Source organism: Cynocephalus volans, chromosome 18, assembly GCF_027409185.1.
Source record: "Cynocephalus volans isolate mCynVol1 chromosome 18, mCynVol1.pri, whole genome shotgun sequence".
In the NCBI taxonomy this organism is placed as follows: Eukaryota; Metazoa; Chordata; class Mammalia; order Dermoptera; family Cynocephalidae; genus Cynocephalus; species Cynocephalus volans.
In genome coordinates this window covers 8,086,943-8,108,593 of record NC_084477.1, presented here as the reverse complement: position 1 = coordinate 8,108,593, position 21,651 = coordinate 8,086,943, and the positions used below count along the sequence as shown (strand labels likewise).

The 21,651-nt window shown below is 35.8% G+C and overlaps 1 protein-coding gene across 2 annotated transcripts; it reads left to right on the top strand.

Annotated features, from left to right (window-relative positions):
• Positions 1-227: 227 nt before the first annotated feature.
• Positions 228-16,629, top strand: TFB2M (transcription factor B2, mitochondrial). 2 transcript variants are annotated; one of them, XM_063082808.1, is made up of 8 exons: positions 228-638; positions 1,416-1,504; positions 5,319-5,472; positions 5,804-5,952; positions 9,199-9,288; positions 12,067-12,129; positions 14,327-14,484; positions 15,934-16,629. In XM_063082808.1, the coding sequence occupies exons 1-8, from the start codon at positions 326-328 to the stop codon at positions 16,109-16,111; spliced, it is 1,194 nt and encodes a 397-aa protein (XP_062938878.1). In that variant the 5' UTR covers positions 228-325; the 3' UTR covers positions 16,112-16,629. The 2 variants fall into 2 exon arrangements, with proteins under 2 accessions (XP_062938878.1, XP_062938879.1); XM_063082809.1 differs by lacking the exon at positions 9,199-9,288.
• The last annotated feature ends 5,022 nt before the right edge of the window (positions 16,630-21,651 follow it).

Genomic DNA, 21,651 nt, shown 5'->3' with positions numbered 1-21,651 from the left:
GGCAGGCGACCCGCCACCGCGGAGCATAGAGCGCGAGCGGCTAGAGAGGAAGGCGGACAACCATAGAGTACGTGTCCGAAGGCAAGCCGGATAGCCCGTCTCCCTCCTCCTCGGTCCACTCACAATCCTCAGCGGCTGAGCCCGACGGAAGCGGAAGTGAGGGAGAGCGGCCTGAAGGGTCGGTCATACGCATGCGCAGTGTGTAGTGTTTAACTTCCGCCTGACCTGGTCGGCCTGCGGGTAGAGGTAGCACGTGGAATGCTTTGCCAGGGATTCGCGGAAATAGCGATCCTGGTGAGCATTGGAGCCAACCTTGGAGGCGACGATGTGGATCACAGTGGCGGCGCTTCCTCCGCGGCTGTCGCTGTCAGCCTTGGCGGGCACTGGTCGCTTTTGCATTTTGGGGTCCGGAGCGGCGACGCGGAAAGACTTGCCGGCGGTTCCTCGCCGTGGCTGGTCTGACTCCTGCCCGCAGCTGATGCCCCATCCGCATTTAGGGGAGTCCTCCTCCTGGGTGTCCAAGAGCAGCTTAGAGCCCAAGCGTTACATAACCAGTCGGAGACTGGCTGAGACCGTGGCGCAAATCATGCGGGGGAAACGGAAAAAGGCTCACCAACTATACCTGGAGTGCAATCCAGGTGAGTCCAGCTGGATTGCGTTTTTTGGGTGTTCATCACTTCTGCAAACTTTTATTGACCTCTCGTGGGGTGCTGTTTAAGACAACAGCCCTTTCCTTCAAGCAGCTTACCTGGAGAGATTGCCCACACCATGCGCGGATGGTTTGTGTTAATAATGGCACCACCAGATATTTCTGTAGCAGTTTACCCTGTACACAGTATTTGGTAAGACACGTTCTTAGATTTCACCGTCTTCCCAAAATTGTTGCAAGCCCTCTCCTAAAAAATAAATTTACCTTACCCTTCCTTGCGTATCCTACAGACTATAGCAGGATGCTGAGAACACAAGATTTATAGATTTTTTGAATAACAATTTTTTAAAACACCATTTTCTATCATGGAGAGTCATTTTTGTTTAGGCTTGACAATGACAATATCTTTGATGATTGAAGCATCCGGAGAATTCATGAGTAAGTGGTAGGCTAGAGGCGATCTTTATTAGTTTTTTTCCTTCTAAAAGCTAGTGAAGCATTGTGATTTAGAGTGCAAGTTTTGCAGTCACTGGCAGAATGGATTCCAAGCCAAGCTGCACCACTTACCAATTGTGATGTTGGTGTCAAATGACTATGTCTAATCTTAACTTTCATAACTATGTAAAAAGAAGAATAATATCTACTTTGGGGATGTTGTGAGGATTAAAATTAGATAATACATGTATAATATCTATTAAATTTTGATATTGAAAGAGATTATGTTGTTTCTTTTGCACATAAACTTTTCATTCTGTTAATATGCTAGGTCCTGGAATCCTGACTCAGGCATTACTTGAAACTGGTGCCAAAGTGGTTGCCCTTGAAAGTGACAGAACTTTTATTCCACATTTGGAGGTATATTTTTGATTTCTGAAAGTAATTTATTGTTCAATCAGCTACCTTTGAGTGGTTTAGGGAAGTAGAATTAAGCACACTATTTTTATACAATCTCTTTTAGGGGCCATGTCTTAAATATCTTGTCATCCTTAGTAACTAGAACACCGTAAGTATTCAGTGCTTGTTGAATGACTAAAGGATTGGAAGTTCTGAGATTTGTTTTCTAGTCCTAGCTCTAGAACAGGCTAGTTGGGTGACTTTGCATAGAGTACATAAGTGGTATCACTAGCCTTATTTCCTCATCTCTAGTAAGCTGTGCTGTGTCCTGCCTTCTGTGAGCTTAGAATCTAATTGGAGTGAGTGCCAAGATTATGTAAACTCTGGATTTAGGGTTTCAGAAGCAAAAAAGGTTTGGTATAATCCGATACAATTTCATAAAGTGAAGGCATTATTATCTGAATGCATTTTTCAATGATTCTGCTTCTTACATAGCGGAAAAATTCACATAACAGTGAAGAAGTGGAAATTCCTTGCATCATTAGCCAGCCTGTTTTTTCTTTTTCTCCCTCCTTTATACATGTCTAGATGCAATTTAGGCAACTTCTACTTCCCTATGCCAACTTCTGGATGTAGAATGGCTTTATGTAAAAGTGCAGGATGACCACAAAAAATTGTGAAAATGTCTGTCAAATCCAATTTAATTAAAAAAAAAACTTTGAGCATTAGATTATTGTTATGCTACAACTGACTGCTTTGAAAAGAATCCAAGGTTTTAGCCAGGTTATTTATTTATTTGGGGGGCAGCTGTCCAGTAAGGGGATCCGAACCCTTGACGTTGGTGTCATCAACACCACACTCTAACCATCTGAGCTATCCGGTCAGCCTCAGCCAGCTTATTTAATTGATGCTAAATCTGCTGGAGTTCCAAAACTTTGAAAGAAAAAAACCACATGAAATTGTTCAAAGATTTAAGATCATGAAATGTGATTTAGTAAACATAGCCCTCTGTAATTTCAACTTGGAAATTAAAAACAAAAAGAAAGCTCTTAGTTCGAAAAAAAAAAGCCTACATTTGAAGGTTAATCTATGCACTTACAAAATAATTAAGATGGATTAAAATGTCTTTGTTTCTAAAGTTTGTTATCCTGTAACACAATAGTTGCTTATAAGATCCTCAAGATAACAATTTTAATTTAAAACAATTGTTTCAATGGAAAAAGGATTGGAGCTTGGATAATTTTTTGACACAATACTTCTTACAGGAATATCAGTAATAAAATGTTTCTGAAGCTATAAATGTAAGCTAAATGTATGAACATCATTGACTCAATCCAGTCTTTGATTTGAACTAGTCTTTTTGCTACAGTTAAGGCTTATATTTTCTTATCATTGGCACCAACACTAACTTAAGCTCAGCCCTTAGTACATATTCTTGCACTTTTATTAACCATCCTATGATAAAGGAAAAAGCCGTTTAAAATTTTGTGTGAATTCATCCATTTGCCAGAATAAAAGAGAAGTAATGTGTAAATAGAACCTTTGCACCCCTAAATATAGGTCTTAAAGTGGTACTCTTAGCAAACAATGTTTCTTCTAGCCACCTATAGGTTCTCAGCTTTGCTCCTAAAAATAGAAAGGATATTCAAGGATAGTACTTGACTCTGGATATTTATCTAACTTTAGATTCCCTCCATTTCCCTCCTGAAATTCCTGGAACTCCACAGTAACATTGTTTCAGGCAGGAACAGTTTATTTTCCTATCTGGATGTGGTTAGACATATACATGTTACAAATTATGTTCCATGACAATAAATCATGGTATATCCATTTCGTGAAAAGATTGTTGCAGAAATAGCTGTGTATGTTCAGTTGAAGAGACATCAGCTTTTATGGTAAGCCCAGTTTTATTTCAGCAGGGATAGAGCACAGTATTTTCAAATCAGAATGAATCTCAGTCCTAGCACTTTACTATCTTTAATACCCTGGGCAAGTAAGTAATTTAAACTGTGTGAACCTTGATTTTTCTCATATGTAAAATAAGACATGTTAATACCCACCTGTACAGGATCTTGATGAGATTTAAATGAAATAAACTTAAAGTGCCTAACTAAATGGCTAGTAGAAACTCAAGGGTTACTTTCCTTTCCTTTGTCCTTTTTGCTTCTTGTTTTCGAATCCTAAATGCAGTCTAGTTGAATTTTAAAATGTGATCTCACTATTGCATGAATAGAATTATTTATTTAGGTGCTTTTTGGCTGTTGTTATGTTTGAATTGTTGAATGGTAAGTGACAGGTACTAAAGCAAAAATGTATGAGGCCCTCTCAGGATACAAGTGTAACAAAGTAATGAAGTGTACCTTTAATAATATTTCAATCAAACCAAAATTCATTAGCTTTCCTTAATTACAAACATTAGAATGTCTTTTTGATACCTTCTGAAATTATCTTATTGCTATACATGTTGAGTTATTTTTAGAGTTTAAAGATAATCATATGCATTATATGAAAACTCTTCCAGTTTCCATGACATCACACTCTTCTGGATTTTCTCCTTCTTCTGCTTCCTCGGGTTCTTGTCATTAGACTTTGGAGTTATGCCATCCTCAGGCCTAGTCCTCTGTATTTCTCTCTAGGGATCTACCCTGCTGGCTTTAATTACTTTCAGCAAGCCAAATTCTCACAGATTTATGTATTCAACTTGGACCACTCCACTGAGCTCCTTATTCAGATACACAACTTCCTACCTGGCATCTCCACTTGGATCACCAAGTAGGCTTCTCAAAGTTAATGTGACCAAAATGTATATGATTTCCACCCCCAAGTCTTTTTCTTCCTCTTTTAAAAATGTACCCTTAAAAGTGATCATTAAAATATAGTATATTTAGAAATGGAATAATATTTATAGGTTGAACTCAAGTGCTTAAGAAAAACTAGGTTTTTGAATTTCTATCTTTAAATTGAAAAATCATTTTAAACCTTAATAAATACCAGTAGAATTTTCTGTGCATGAAAACTCAATGTGCACATCAAAAACATGTTGCTCTCTCCCAATCGATATTTTGTAACTTCAAATTAATTTTTTCAAGTCGGTAGCGAATTCTTGCTCTTACTAAAGTCTCTAGCGCTGCTGTAAGATCAGCAAATAAGAGCAGTTGAAGAGACTGAGGAATATAGTACCTCTTCCAGTGGACAAGGTATATAGTTGCCCTGTCTTCAGAGAAAGTAAATGTGAACTTAAGGGGGAAGATGGAGAGTGGGCGAAGTTCACTTGGTTGATGACTGACTAGACTCCCCTAGAAGAAGAGAGATACTCTCTTGAGACCATCTACCTTTCACTTTAATAGTTTAATTGTTTTTCTCTACTGTGAAACACCTTTTCATTTCTTTTTCCGGTGACCGTGGCAGATGGCTCACAGCTCCCTGCGGGAGCCCAGCTGTGGTCTCAGTCTCAGCCCAGTGCTCCAGGTGGCCACTACTAAGCAATTAGAGACTATTGTAAACAACTGAAGCCATTAGGATAAAGTAAAGAAAGTAGAAGGACCAGTTAGAATTCGGTGAAGGTGATTTTGGGTTTTGGGGGCTTTTTCTTCATAATATTGTCACAATTTCACCACTTTTTAGCTCTTAATTGATTTTTCTTTCCTCTGTTAAATTTTAGGGAATTTTAGTAATATTTTCTTCATGTTTTTTATTGTAGTAGTAATTTTTTGTAAGATCTTTGAATTATTTTTTATTGTTATATTTTATTCTTATTTTTTGAAGTAGATCATTGAATTGTTACAAAGTCTGTATAGTGCCAAAATTTCTGAAAGTGTTATCTGTCTCTCTTTAGACTTTAGGAAAAAATGTGGATGGAAATCTAGAAGTGGTCCACTGTGACTTCTTTAAATTGGATCCTAGAAGTGGGGGACTAGTAAAACCACCCACTATGATTTCACATGTGCTTTTTCAGAATTTGGGAATAAAGGCACTTCCATGGTCAACAGGTAATTTTTGTCATTCACTAAAGCAAATGCCTTATAATTTACCAGCTTTTGTTAGCAGTATTCCTGGTTTGTTGATGAGATTTGTGTACAGTTTCTATCATACAATTTACAAGCAGATGCTCTCAAGTTGAATATGGCATTCCCCTAACCTGGACACAAGTAGTTTATTTCCCCAAAGACCAAGTTCCATATCAAGGATAGATGCTGATGTTTAGTTTTAATTGAAATAAACTTAATATAGTTTGTAAATTTAGTTTTCTTCAGTACAATATGGTCACAGGAAAAAGTGTTAAGAACTTTATTAAAATATTTTTGCTTGTATTCCTAACAGGTATTCCTTTAAAAGTAATTGGAATCTTCCCAATTAAAAATGAAAGAAGGACACTTTGGAAACTTATATATGACCTGTATTCCTGTAGTTCTATATATAGATATGGACGAGTAGAACTAAATATGTTTATTAGTGAAAAAGGATACAAGGTAGGTTATTAACAAGGACCTGCTTTTTGTTTTGAAACAGTTCTGTGATTTTTCTCTGAGTAGTTTTAATCTGTGCAACTTTACTTTAGGGCTTATGACATTTGAGAGTACTAAGATTGTTTTTAAATCTCTGTAGTGCAATCTTAAATTCAGGTTTTTGGTTTTTTTTTTTAAGTTTTATTTAAAAATTGTACTGTATACATAACCTAAAATTTACCAATTTAACTATTTCTACATGTACAGGTCAGTGACATTAAGTACATTCACATTGTACAACCGTTGTCACCATCCATCTCCAAAACTTTTTTATTATCCCTTATTGAAACTTTGCATCCATTAAACACTAACTCCCCACGCCCCTGTCCCCCCAGCTTTCTGTAACCATTGTGCTGCCTTCTCTATAAATTTGATTGTTTTAGACACCCACATAAGTGGAATCGTACAGTATTTGTACATCAGGGTCTAGCTTACTTCATGCAGCATTTATCCTCAAGGTTCATCCATGTTGTAGCATGTCAGAATTTAATTCCTTTAAAAGGTATCATATGTGTACACCACAGTTTGTGTATCCATTCATCCATCAACGCACACTTGGTTGCTTCCACGTTTTGACGTTTGTGAATAATGCTGCTGTGAACATGAGCTTACTAATTTCTCTTCACGTCCCTGCTTTCCGTTTTTTTGGGTGTATATCCAGAAGTGGAATAACTAGATCATGTGCTAATTTCATTTTTAATTTTTTAATGAACTTCCATAGTGTTATCCATAGGGGATACACCATTTTACCTTCCCACCAACAATATACAAGGGTTTCAATTTTTCCACATCCTTGCCAGCTCTTGTTTTGTTTTTTTGATGATATCTGTCCTATGGTGTGAAGTGGTATTTTTATAGTGGTTTTAATTTGCATTTTCCTAATGATCAGTCATGTTGAACATCTTTTCATGTACTTATTGGCCATTTATATATCTTCTTGGGAGAAATGTCAATTCAGGTCTTTTGCCCATTTTTTAATTGGGTTGTTTTTTTTTGTTACTGAGTTTTAAGAGTTCTTTATATATTCAAGTTATTAATCCCTTATCAGATACATGATTTACAGATGTTTTCTCCCATTCTGTGGGTTGCCTTTTTACCCTTTTGATAGTGTCTGTTGATGCCCCAAATTTTTAATTTTGATGAAGTCAAATTTGTCGATTTTTTTCTTTTGTTGCCTGTGCCTTTGGTATCATCTCTAGGAAATTATTGCCCATCCAATGTCATGAAACCTTCTCTGTGTTTTCTTCTAAGAGTTTTATAGTTTTAGCTTTCAAGTTTGGGTCTTTGATCCATTTTGATTTTATTATTTTTTTTTTTTAAAGATGACCCGTAAGGGGATCTTAACCCTTGACTTGGTGTTGTCAGCACCACACTCAGCCAGTGAGCGAACCGGCCATCCGTATATGGGATCTGAACCCGGGGCCTTGGTGTTATCAGCACCGCACTCTCCCGAGTGAGCCACAAGCCGGCCCGTTGTTTTAATTTTTGTATATGGTATTTTGTATATGATATTTTGTATATGGTGTCAGATAAAGGTCCAACTTCATTCTTTTGCATGTAGATATCTAGTTTTCCCAACACCATTTGTTGAAAAGACTGTCCTGGGCCCCCTTAAATGATTTTGGCACCGTAGAAAATCATTTAACCGTATGTGTCAAAAATCATTTAACCATATGTGTGTTGATCTGTTTTTTGGTCTCTCTGTTGTATTCCCTTGGTCTATATATTTGTCCTTTTGCCAATACCACAGTGTGTTGTTACAGTAACTTTATTGTAAGTTTTCAAGTCAGGAGCTATGAGTCCTCCAAATTTGGTCATTTTTTTAAAGATTGTTTAGGTGATTCAGGGTCCCTTGAGATTACATATTAATTTTAGGATGGATTTTTTATTTCTGCAAAAAACGCTAGGATTTTGATAGGGATTGCATTTTATCTATAGATCACTTTGGGTAGTCGTGATATCCTAATATTAAATCATCCAACCAAGGACACAGGATGTCTTTTCGTTTATTTGTGTCTCTAATTTCTTTTAGTAATGTTTATAGCTTTCAGTGTACAAGTCTTTCACTTCCTTGTTTAATTCCTAGGTTAGTTGTTTTTAATGCTATCATAAATTAAATTGTTTTTTAAGTTTCCTTTTCCAGTTGTCCATTGCTAGTATATAAAAATACAACTGATTTTTGTGGAGTGATTTTGTACCCTGCAACTTTGCTGAATTTGTTTTATTAGTTCTAACGGGGTTTTCATGTGTGGAATCTTTAGTGTTTTAGACTCTATTTTTTATTCTCTGTAATGGAAGGGCCTCCTGAAGTCCTAGATTGCTGTGAGAGTAATGTTTCTTTTTTGCCTAGAATACTTGATGTTGTTAATCTGTTCAATATAACAGAAAAGTTTATTTGTGTATGAGAGCAATGGATTAAGATAGTGGGGCAGGAAATGAAGGGATGATTTATTCACCCAGACTCAGATAGTAAATAAATATTGACTAGCCATGGAAGGAGAGCAGGGGGTGCAGAATCTTGAGGCTGTACATATGGTATGTAAATGAAAGAATGAAAGGACGAGAAATAGGAAATGCTTCATCAGATTTTATCTTGCTACTGGGAAAATATTCCAGTGGCCTATGGCTTCCTTTTTCCATGGGCCTTTAAGTCACATGTGGTTTCCTCTCTCTGTACTGCCCTTTCATTCACTAAAGTAGCCTCTCACTCTTGAAGTGTCAGCCTTGACAATTCTTGACTCAAAATTTAATAGCTCACCTGGTACATATTTTTAACACACCTCTGCTTCTCCACAGTACGTACCATAGTTTAATTAATTATTCATGTTAGTAGCTAATGTTTTTCTACCCTGCTATGTTGTAGGATCTGTACAGCAGGGATTGTTCAAGTTTTGTTTGCTTACCTAACTGAATGATCAACTATTATACATTTTCATTTCAATTTTTCTTTTATGAGATTTTGCTCTGATAGACCATCTGGTTGAAGGAAATCAGTCTCAAATACATTATAAGTATATGTGATGATATGTTTTCAATGTGAGCATTTACAAAGACTTTCTTTGAAACAGCAATAGTTAAGATTTTGCATATAATATTAATTTTCTTTACTTAAATTTCTAGATGCTATTAAGATATTGCTATTAAGACCCACTATTTGATTTATGATTGATTATAGTTGTACATATGTAATTTTTATTTTCCTTGTACTAGAAACTAACGGCAAATCCCAGAAATCCAAACTTGTATCATGTATTAAGTGTGCTCTGGCAAGTAGGTTGTGAGATTAAGCTTCTGCATGTGGTAAGTATAATCCTTCTAAGTTTCGAGAGAGTAAATGGAGATAGTTTATTAATTTTTAATAATTTAATTATTTAATAATTAATTTTTATTATATTATTATTTTAATATATTTTTAATATATTATTTTAATATATTATTATTATTAATTATTAATTTTATTATTTTTCCCATCTGTTAGAGGTAATAGGGCAAGGTAACATCGTGGTGATGTTTTTTGTCACAAATATTTATATTTTTCTCTTGTTATAAAAATAATATATGCTGGGCCGGCCCATGGCTCACTTGGGAGAGTGTGGTGCTGATAGCACCGAGGCCACGGGTTTGGATCCCCATATAGGGATGGCTGGTCGGTTGGCTCACTTGGGAGAGCGTGGTGCTGACAACACTAAGTCAAAGGTTGGGATCCCCTTACCGGTCATCTTTAAAAAACAAAAACAAAAAAACGTATATATATATATACTCATTGTAAAAATATGAAACAAAAAAAAAAGGCAAAAAGAAAGAAAATAATTTTTTTTAAAAAACCACCACTACAGTTCTACCACCCAGGTGTCATTATTGACATTAGTGGTGTATTTTCAGTCTTTTATTTTTCCTGTGTTTTTCTTTTTCTTTATATAGTGAAGATTATGTTGTTGTGTATCTTGTTTTTGTCACCTAATGCCTAACGTTAATTGTAAGCTTTTTCCTTTGTCACTGAACATTTTTCTTAAGTTTTTATGGCTACTTAATTGTTCATTATAGAGCATTTCCCCTTTTAGTTTATTTCCTTACAGGGTTGTCTAATAGAAATACAATGTCAGCCATATATATAATTTAATATTTTTTAGAAATTATAAACCATATTATAAAGTGTAAAAAAGAAGCAGGTAAAATTAATATTATATTTTATTTACCCTGTCAATTTGATATACTGTCATTTCAGTGTATAATCAGTATTTTAAAATTAGTTATTACGTAATTTACATTTTTTGTTTGTACTAAGTCTTTGAAGTACAATGTGTATTATACACTTCTAGCGCACCCCAGTTCAGACTAAACATATATCAAATGTTCGATAGCCATATGTGGCTAGCAGCTACCATATTTGATAACAGAGAGCTAGAGTGTAAGAAAAAAATGATAAATACTATTTTTTGTATACCATAATTTGCTCATTCTCTTATTTGTTGTAGTAGACTGAAGTATGTATCAAGTAGTTTTTACAGAATATTAGTTATATATTTTATGAGCCCCTGTTCTTCCAAGGATGTATGTGTTTGATTTTTAAATTTTCGCTATGTGTGTCTCCATGTATGCTCTTCACAGCTTTTGTCTACATTGAGCCTTTCAGTCTGCATATTTAGTTGCTTTTTTAGCTCTGGATGTTATCTCATTTGATTTTAGCTTTTGTTCCAATTCTTTCCTTTTTTTCCCCAAAACATTTGTGGTTCTTTGGTTGGATCTTTGGTCCTTGTTTTTTGTATCTATCACGCTGTCATCGTTTTTCTGTTGTATTCCCAGAATCTTTTCACACTTAGAGAGCAGGATGCTTTCTGTCTGCACTGGATATTGTAAACCTGCTATTATAGTTCTTGGTTCCTCTAAAGTCCTTCCTTACCTCACTGATCTGGTCTCATTCTGTTGGCTTTTCATCTGTGCTCATGGCTTTTAGCTAGTTTCTTCATAGGGGCCTCCTGAGGACTTTAGTTTTCAGAATAACGTTTCCTTCTTCTTTTTAATTAGTATTTGTTTTCAAAGGTCCTGTGTTCAGTTTTGGGATTTATTAACCTCCAGAAAGGAGAGGTCTTTCTGGACCCAACTTTTTTTTAGCATTTGCTCTCCATACTGTAGGGTAGGTTGTTAAGATCACTTCCCAGAGTCCTCTGCTGTGGCTTTCGAAGGTGAAAGTGCAGTCTCCTGTGCCCCCGCTGCCATACCTTAAACTGCTGAGCTAGACTGAGCATGTGGGAAACTGCAGCTGCCTCTGCTTTGCTCTCCTCTAGTTAGAGTGCCATTCCTAGAACTGCTCAGGAATTTCACGGATAGACAACATTTGGATTTTTCACTCCACTCCTATTGCCTCTGTAGTTAATAATATTGAATAATAAATTACCATTTTTGGCGGTAGCCTTTCAAACCTTATTGTTTTAGTCTTTTGTGTCAGATGCTATTTTAACCCACTCTTATTTGGGGATTTAATATGGGTATATGTTTTTTTTTAATCAAATAATTTTTCAGTTGGATCCTCTTTTAAAATTGCTTCATGCACAAAATGTATGTACAAAGGCTAGATACCAAAAACTAATGATCCTTTTAAAAATTGACTTGAGTATCTTTATTTGTGTATCTCTTTTTATGTTCTAAAATATTCAAATATGTTTGATTAATAGGCTTTTTCACTAAGGTATGGCAAAAAAAATCCTCAGTGGTGATCTGATAGCTCATAAACTGCTGATTCTGACTGTAATATGGAAATGTTGGCTGGTAAAAATTATGACATATGCACTTATTTGCATAATTATATTAAGAGTAACTTCTTTATCTAAGTAAGTAAGAGATAGAGTTATTGATATCAGTATTTGATCCTTCTCCTCTATCTAAAAAAAATTGAGGAGGGAGATTCATCTTATTCAACGATCGTGTTGTTTTTCTTATACCCACTTAGACTGTGGCCTGGATTTAATTCATTCTCTTGTTTAGGCAAGATTTTTTTTTAAGGCGGTAATAATGTGGAGTGCTTTGACCAAAGAGACATTTTTTAAAATGTTGTTCTGTTTTTGTTTTTCTTCCCTCAAGGAGCCTTGGTCATCATTTGACATATACACTCAAAATGGGCAACTGGAAAAGCCAAAGCGTAGGGTAAGAATAAGTGAATACCTTCCCCTCTTTTTTCCTAAATGGAACATCCTTTATTTGCTTTAAGATTATCTGGTATTCTGCATTTAATATTTAAATTTTAAAATAAAATAACTGGAATATAATAAAATGTATTACTTTTAGTTAAATTATAAGATATAATAAAATATATCTCATCACTTCTAATTAAAATTATTTTGCAAGAGAATTGTATTTAAAAACTATTCAACAGCGAATGCTGGCGTAGTAATAGGCTTAAACAGAGAATCTGACTTCTCTTTTTATCTCTTGAAATTCAGGTGCATCTCCAATTTGAAAGATATAATCATTTTAGTCATCTAATTTGATAAACAAAAAAATTATATCTTATTAATCAATCACAAATTTGTGATATTGCTATTATATGATTGAACGCACCAAGGTGCATCTTGGTTCTTACCAGGAGTTAGGGCTTTTATATTTGTTTTTTGTGGGTTTTTTTTTTTTTCCTCCCCTTTCTAAAGAACCAAAGTGATGATATTATAAAGTGGTCCTCCATTTAGTTTATCTCAGGGCTACTTGTGAAATTCTAATACAATAGCAAAAGTTACAAAAAAAATTTTTGGACCCATTTCAGAAGTTCCACCTTGGAATTAAATGTTAACGATGGCCTAATCCCAGCATATCAGCTCAGTCTGAAGGTCCCACTTACTTACTACCCCTTTTTTGTTGTTGTTACTCATCCCACTAATGGAAAAAGAAAATTATCAATTTAGAAGTGGTCTGATTTTATGGGGGTAGGCTGGCCTGTGGCTCACTTGAAAGAGTGTGGTTCTGATAAAACCAAGGCCACAGGTTCAGATCCCTATATAGGGATGGCCAGTTAGGTCACTTGGGAGAGTGTGGTGCTGACAACACCAAGTCAAGGGTTAAGATCCCCTTACTGGTCATCTTTTTAAAAAAAAAAAAAGAAATGGTCTGATTTTAGAGTGATCAGTCATCATTGTGATTTTAGTTCTCTTTCACTGTTCATAAAGCGTAACTTGTGTAGTCTCAGAAATAGAGTTGGAATAATACATTTTGGCTTGATAACATTAGGGACTTATCCAGATGTCCCCAAAATGAACAATTCTGTATATAAGACACTTCCTCATTTTTTCAGTGAGAAGATCAAAAGCTAAAATAGTTCTGTAGCCAACTTAAAAATATAAACTTTTAGGGATGATGATGAAATAATGAAATGCTTTTTATGAGAAAATTTTGCACATTTCACATGTATCTTTGATATTACTGTGTTCATAATTGCTATAGAAGCACTTCAAGATGGTTAACAATTTTTTAGAGCACATCATCTTCATTTTTATCCAAATTGTTTGAGATTTTCCACTTTTAAAGTATCCAGTTAAAAGTTAAGAGATTTTCCATTTTTAAAATATCCAACTAAAAATATCTGATTTTAATTATAATTAAAAAATTAGGGTCTGGTGGTGGTGTGCCTCAAATATAGCAGGGACCTATTACATGTTAATGTTACATTCGGGATTTGATTTCATTTTACATACAAATTAATAAACTGTCAGTTTTTCTTGGATGCTAGCCAAAGACACAGACTCCTGGATCAGAGATAGGACTTCATTTGCCCCCCGTCCCAAGGAGTGATGTGTTATAGCTCAGTTGGATGTTGTACATGCAGTAGGTTTGCATTACAGCTAAGGAACACAGAGCCGGAGGAATGTACCTTTTTCATAGCAAGCATTGAGCAAGCCTGTTTTTTGTCCTGGAGAGAGACATTCCCTTGTCGCTGAAGATTGCTCAGTGCAAACAACTCAGAAATGGCCCAGGTAAGGAGTGGTTAGGGCTTTGCATTCTTGGCATGCTCATCAAGAAAATGAAGACATCCAGGGTCTGTAGTGATTGCATCTTCCAACAGGTAGCCTGAGGAATAAGGGAATGTTAACCTGCTCTGGAAGTATTTTATTTTATTTTATTTTATTTTATTTTATTTATTTATTTTTTTTTAAAGATGACCGGTAAGGGGATCTCAACCCTTGGCTTGGTGTTGTCAGCACCACGCTCAGCCAGTGAGCAAACCGGCCATCCCTATATAGGATCCGAACCCGTGGCCTTGGTGTTATCAGCACCTCACTCTACCAAGTGAGCCACGGGCCGGCCCGCTGGAAGTATTTTATGACTAATACAATTTATTTTTCCTTCTGTTCAGCAATCAGAACGAATACAACAAAACCTGTATTTTATTCGAATGGTTCCTCGTAGAACTTTATTTACAGAAAACTTATCTCCTATTAACTACAATGTATTTTTTCACATGGTAAAGCACTGTTTTGGGAAGCGCAACGCGAGGCTAGTAGAGCATTTACAGTAAGTAAAAAGAATAAAAGCAAGTACAAAAGTAGCAATTTAGCGCAAGAATTATAGAGTCTGTTTTTCATATCTTGATCAACAGAGTAAGGTACCATGTTTTCACCCACATATTTTTTCAAATTACTTCCTTCTCGCTAGTGTACATTTTGAGAAAAATGTAATTATATTTTCCATGTAATCTACTTAGTTCCTTTATTTTCTTTCTTTGAAAACAAACAACCAGTGATGCCTGTAAGTTGTTTTATCTTTGTCAGAGTTTAGGCCCAGGTTTAACCTACTAGAAGCACTAGCTGTTCACAGCCAGCTGGGGTGGAGAAAGTCAGCATTGCTGGTGGTGTACCCATCATCTGCCTGTTGTCATTGTCTGTCTGCTGTGCTTCTGTTTCCTAACCAACGTAGGATGGATCATTATACCACCCTGGTCCTCTTGCCCTGGACCAAATTTTATGTTTCTACCCAGAGCTTTATAAAATATAGCTGTTACTTCCAACTTTGTATCTATGTAAGCATAATATTTATGTAGGGCTGATGTGTACATTTGTGTAAGTTGTACATTACATCTTGTAATCAGCAGCCCATAGTCATTCAAAGTATTGTCAGAGGGTGGACAAAATGTTAAAATAATTATTTTAATTAATTTGATCATCACTTAATATGTATAACTCTGAATGAGCTGTTGGCTGGACAATATTTATATAAAACTAAATCTTAAAGGTGGCAATAGACCAGCAAAGTTAATCTAATATTTTTCATCTTGCTGTCTTGTTGTGGTAGCAATTTTGAATGAAAATACCAAGAAAATAGGAAAATAAGGAATAAATATGGTATCCTGTGATGCAACATGTTAAAAATTCCCTTGGAGATCTCTGGTGATTGAAAACATGTGACTAAGATTCTATTTATTATCAAAATGTATTGGGAATGTCTTCCGTCAGAATATTTTATTACAGTTTACTTATTATTGTCAGAGACTTATTGATGGCTTCTTGCTAATACATAAGGAGATTTGCTGTCTGATAATTTATTCACCAGTGATTATTATGCAAAAATGTGAAAAATGATTCCCCGTTTAAAAACTGCCAAATAGCAGCTTCTGCTATTTGTACTTATTGACTTACTTGAACTGAAATAGTTAAGAATATTTTGCAGAGAGTAAAAGAATGAAGCAGATAGGCAGAAGAATTTTTTTAAGGATGATGATTAAACTAGAATTTTGTTTGAGAATTGGTTAGGATATGTTAAGGGCTAAATCTGCTTTTTTCCTTACAGGTTAGCCAGGAAACTTTAGGAATGAACATAATTAAACATATTATATGCAAGCTCTTAAACCAAATACAATTATATGTAATGTTAGGCATTTTAAATTGGACTTAGAAGCCATGTCTGTAATATTAATTGACAGTCGTTATGAAAAAGTATTAAGCATATTTGTATTCTCTTTTGCAGTTCATTGAGTCCAGTTGATACAGAGGATATACTGATGCAAACAAAGAAAAAAGAAAAAGTGAAAATAACTAATATGTATCCTCGTGACTTTAGGCGCCTTTTTGAAATTATAGAGTGTTCCAAAGATTATACCTGCAAATGGCTATATGATGACAGCATGGAAGATGTAGAGAGGTAGACTGTTAGGACATTAGCTGGAACAGTTTATTTATTTGGAAATTGACGCAAATGTAAAGGAAGTAAGTCTGAAAAGCTCACATCCTTTCAACGGAAGGTAACTGTTCTTGTTTTGCACAGACTAGGCAGATCATTTCTTCTGAAGGTGATACCATTGGTATGTTGGATAAAACAGTGGCTGCTATTTTATTCACAACTAAATAAAATGAAACCATCAGTTAATAATGAATTTGATCAGATTGGATCTGTTTTGTTTTAAATTCCTATCTACTGCATTCTGGTAGTTATATGGTATTACAAGTTGGAATTTAGTTTACTTTAAAAAATCCTTTTGGCGAACTATCAACTTAAATATTCCACTTTTACCATCACTGATTTTTGCATCCTCTTGTGGGGGCAGAAGAGTTTGTACATTCTCCGGCTTAGAAATCTGTAAACTGTACTGGTTTGAGTGGTTTTACCTTTCAGTTTGTTGAAATGTATTATCAGGTATGGTACAATGTAATTATTTAAGTTTTAATATGATTGAAACTTTTTTAGAAATTAAAATATTTTAAGTAATAAGATTTTGTGATGATTTTTTGTCTCTAAATACCTAATGAAACATTAAATTGACACTAATTACTTTTAGTCCTGTTATGTATAGTCAGTGTACTTCTAGTGAATAATTCAGTCTTTGTTTCGCAATAGTCTCTGACCTTTTTGTTTCATCAAGAAAGTTCATCTGAAGGTAGGTCTTTACATTAACCTAAATGTACTTAAGAATGTTTTCTGGTTGGTCTGAGTGCAGTGGTGTTTACAACTAATTTATCACAACCAGTTACAGATTTTTGTTCCTTCTCTATTCCCACTGCTTCACTTGACTGCCATAATAAAAAAAATATATGTATTTTTTAGATCATTGAAGAAGGTTCTACATTTTAGTGGAGACATATCTCATCTCCTCAGATTTGTTTGCTGTTATAACACTTCATAATACCTAAGGTATATTCTTAGTAAGTAACTTTTTGTGGGCCACGTTTTTAGTAAATAACACTTAGCCAAATCAGTTTTTCCTGGCTTCCCTACTATTGTCATTGGTTTACAGTCTCATCTGGCTGGAAATTCTGAATTTTCTTTGTCTTGTAATTCCTAATTTGCCATTAAATAATCTGCTTAATCTTAATAATGTCATTCAGTCTTCTTGGTCACTATTTCCTCTCTAATCTTGTGCCTTAAGCCTAGATTTCTTCTGAAGCATATTGACTATCCCTCTTCCATCAGCCAATCCATTTTTTTAATGACTGCCATGTTAATCTTTCTAAAACATGTATTTCACCATAGACTTAGAAGATGTTGGTTTCCAAATGGGTAATAATGGCATCTATCTCATAGGGTTATTGTTAGGAGTAAATGAGTTAATTAAGGAAGGGCTTAGAGAAGCTGGCAGAGCAGAAACTATAAATGTTGGTACAATGTGTTATCTTGCCCTGCTGCCTTCTATATAGGTAGCCAGAGGCCTCCTGTGCTGTCTTCATTCTGCATTCAACAAAACTAGAATTTTTTTTAAAGGAGATTTCCAATTGTTCATGCACTGAAAGATGTAAGTAATGAAGTATAAGATACAGGTGGTCGTTCGTGGTAGCAGTAAGGTGCAGCATGAATTTGAAATTAAGGTCAGCTCTCTTGTTACATAGTAAAAACCCAGAGAAGTCAAGAAAATGTTCAAGGCCTTCTCCAGAAAGCTTTAATTCACTAAGTTAACTAGAAATGTACAGGTTATTATGATTAGCAATTAAGAGGTGAAGTTAGTTTCAGAGAATCTGGGGAGGCAGAACAACGATGCCCGCCATCATTGGGTGTGGCTTCTCTTGTGATAACTTTGGATGTGAAAGGAAAGAAAAAGGAGAAGGCAAGGTTGTAGATGGGTTCCTCTGTTTCTTAATTTAATTTTTTAAAGATGAGACATTTAAGAATGTTACTGGGTTGTAAGAACCTAGTCAGCTGAGAGAGATTTTAAATACAACTTGGAGGGATTAAACTGATGGTTTTAGGAAAAGCGATAGGGTCAAAAGATGAGAGAAGCACATTCAAAAGAATGTCTTTCTCTAGAATATACAAGAATGCAGTCGGGGTAAATTCAGATGATTTGGACTAAAACAGGCATGCTGTGTATTAGGTTAAAGAGATTCATGTTCTTGTGGAGTATTACCATTTGTTCTCCCATCACTAAGCTGTAGAATGGCATTTAGCAGGTTACTTATCTGGCCCTTGGTTTTGTCATGTGCAAAATGAAAAGGATTTAACTATGTGGTCTCCTTCTTACCTGTGAAATTCTGTAATTATCTGACAATATATTATCTAAAGTGTATCTCCTATGGAGAGGAAAATTTCTCCTTGGTCCATCACATAAGAAAAATCTGGAGAATGAAAAGTCAAAATGGAGAAAACAGAGCTAACACAGAAATAGGGAGACATCATACTGATGACATCATTTGAGCCCCTGGCTCCAGTCATAAATCAAACAAATGCCTGAAGCTGATACATTTCCTTTTTTGTTTAAACCAGTTTGGGATGGAATTCTATCACTTTCAACCAAGAGACCTACTGTAAATGTTATCTTAATAGCACTCATCAGTAGCGTCCCATTCCTACATTACTGCAGGAATTTTTGAGTGTAACTGCTAAAAATTCGCATACTACTGAAGGAGTAAGTGTGTTTGGTGACCTTGAAGCCATACGCCTGGTCCTTTGGACTAATAGAAAGGGAAGGGTTTAAAAATTCCATGCCCAGTACTATTTGCACCATTCTAAGGCTTGAAGAGAAATTCTAGTTATCTTATAAGACATGTAATAGATTGTTTAAAAAATCCAGTAATGCTTGGTTAAATGTTCATTCAGTTTAATACTAAAACTGTTGTATCATCTATTGGAATTTCACTTTTTTTTAAGGCTGAATAATATCTCATTGTATGTAGGCACTAAATTTCGTTTGTCCATGCACCTGTGGATGAACCCTAAGTTCTTTCCACCTTTTGGCTGTTTAGAGGAATGCTACTAGGAACATTGGTGTGCAAGTATCTGAGTTCCTGCTTTCAGTTATGCTGGGTAAATAGGGAACCTCTTTTAAGAAAGGATACTGTAGTAGATTGAATTATGTCCCCCCAAAACTCCCTGAAGCTTGAATTGTGTCCCCCAGGTTTTATGTATTAGAAACTTGTTCACCACTGTGACTGTTAAGAGCATGGGAAGTTCTATTATGGTAATTGAAAGGTGGAGCCTTGAAGAGGTGATTGGATTGTAGGACTGTGCAGTAGTGAATGGATTAAAAATGGTGGTCAGGGGTGTGGTTCTGAGGGCTATGAAAGAAGAGGAGAGTCTGTCTGTCTGTCTCTCTCTCTCTCTGCTTCCACCGTCTTGCAGTGTGAAACCCCTGGGTCACTATCACCACCACCAGATGGACTTTGGACTTCCCAGCCTCAGAAACTGCAGGCAATAAATTTCATTTTCTTATCAGTTACCCAGTTCCATGTATTTTGTTATAAGCAACAAAAACGAACTAATACAAATACAAAACAAGGAATACAAATTGAAGTACAAAAGTGAATATTTGGAATGAGAAAAATCACAACAAATCACAAATTTTTAAAAACTGACAACTACCACAAACATCACAAACTTTAGAAAAATAACATTGTTATTACCAACCATAATAGAGCTCTGTGATACATTTATTGGCTGCATATACTTTGATCACTTCTTCATAAAACAACAATTTTATATCAGTTTCTGTAGAGAGGATGAAAAGACAATTCCTCTAACATGGTTGATTGAAATTTGTTTTTTATTATTGAGAGTTCAGAAAAATTTCTTTCAGCCTTTCAGCTAATTATTGGTGAGTCCACGTCTATAACCTCCTTAACAGTATCTTGTACTGATGGTGCTTCTTGTCTAAGGACAAGTCCTTGGTGGCTCCAGCCCTTTGATCTCCCTCCATGGTGTCACACGTTCAGCTCCAGCAAGTCCTCAAAGTCCCTGGTCTTCCCCCATTCCCCACACCCTGCCTCTGCTGGGTTGATCCTGGGTTGGTGGGTAAGTGGCAATGAGCCTGGGTCACAGCTGTTCTCCAGTGGTGCTTTATTTAGATTCTTCTCCTTGGGGACAAAGATAATCTCTGGGCAATCACTGATTTCCACCAGGGACGAGAAGATGCAGAGGGCTGGAGGTGTGGAGATGGTGCTGTCAGTCTCAAAACTACCATGGGGGAATAGTGGATGACCCCCTGCCTGGGACAGAGCTCCATGCCTCCCATGCACTTGTGGTTACTGCTTCGTTCCTGTGTCCACTGAGGAGAACATAGTGTGCCTTGGAAAGGGGCTTTCAAAATTTTTTTATTTTAAATTGACACAATAGTTGTAGGGAAGGGGCTTTTAAGTGAGGGGCCCAGTTGCTGTAACTTCCTTGCCCTCTGTCCACTGGGCCAAGCAAGGGACAGTGAGTGACCTGGCTTAGTAAGAAAAACACTATTAGAATAGGCTATTGAACAGACCAATAACAATAAAGGAGATTGAAGCTGTTATCAGAAGGCTCCCAACAAAGAAAAGCCCAGGACCAGATGGATTCACAGCAGAATTTTACCAAACATTCAAAGAGGAATTGACACCGATTCTTTACAAACTATTCCAAAAGATTGAAACGGACGCAAATCTCCCAAACTCATTCTATGAAGCAAACATCATCCTGATACCAAAACCAGGTAAAGATATAACCAAAAAAGAAAACTACAGGCCGATATCCTTGATGAATATAGATGCAAAAATCCTCACTAAATTACTAGCAAACAGAATACAGCAACACATACGAAAAATTATTCATCACGATCAAGTGGGATTCATCCCAGGGATGCAAGGTTGGTTCAACATACGCAAATCAATAAATGTGATACACCATATTAATAAACTCAAACACAAGGACCATATGATCATCTCTATAGATGCTGAAAAAGCATTTGATAAAGTTCAGCACTCATTCATGACAAAGACCCTCTATAAGTTAAGTATAGAGGGAAAGTATCTCAACATAATTAAAGCCATATATGACAAACCCACAGCCAATATCATCCTGAATGGGGAAAAGCTGAAAGCTTTTCCTTTAAGAACAGGCACTAGACAAGGATGCCCACTCTCACCACTTCTATTCAACATAGTGTTGGAAGTACTAGCCAGAGCAATCAGAGAAGAGAAGGAAATAAAGGGCATCCAGATTGGAAAAGATGAAGTCAAACTGTCCCTGTTTGCAGATGACATGATCCTATATATCGGACAGCCTAAAACCTCTACAAAAAAACTGTTGGAATTGATAAATGATTTCAGCACAGTAGCAGGATACAAAATCAACACACAAAAATCAGTAGCATTTCTTTTCTCCAATAGTGAACATGCAGAAGGAGAAATCAAGAAAGCCTGCCCATTTACAATAGCCACCAAAAAAATAAAATACTTAGGAATTGAGTTAACCAAGGAGGTGAAAAATCTCTATAATGAGAACTACAAACCACTGCTG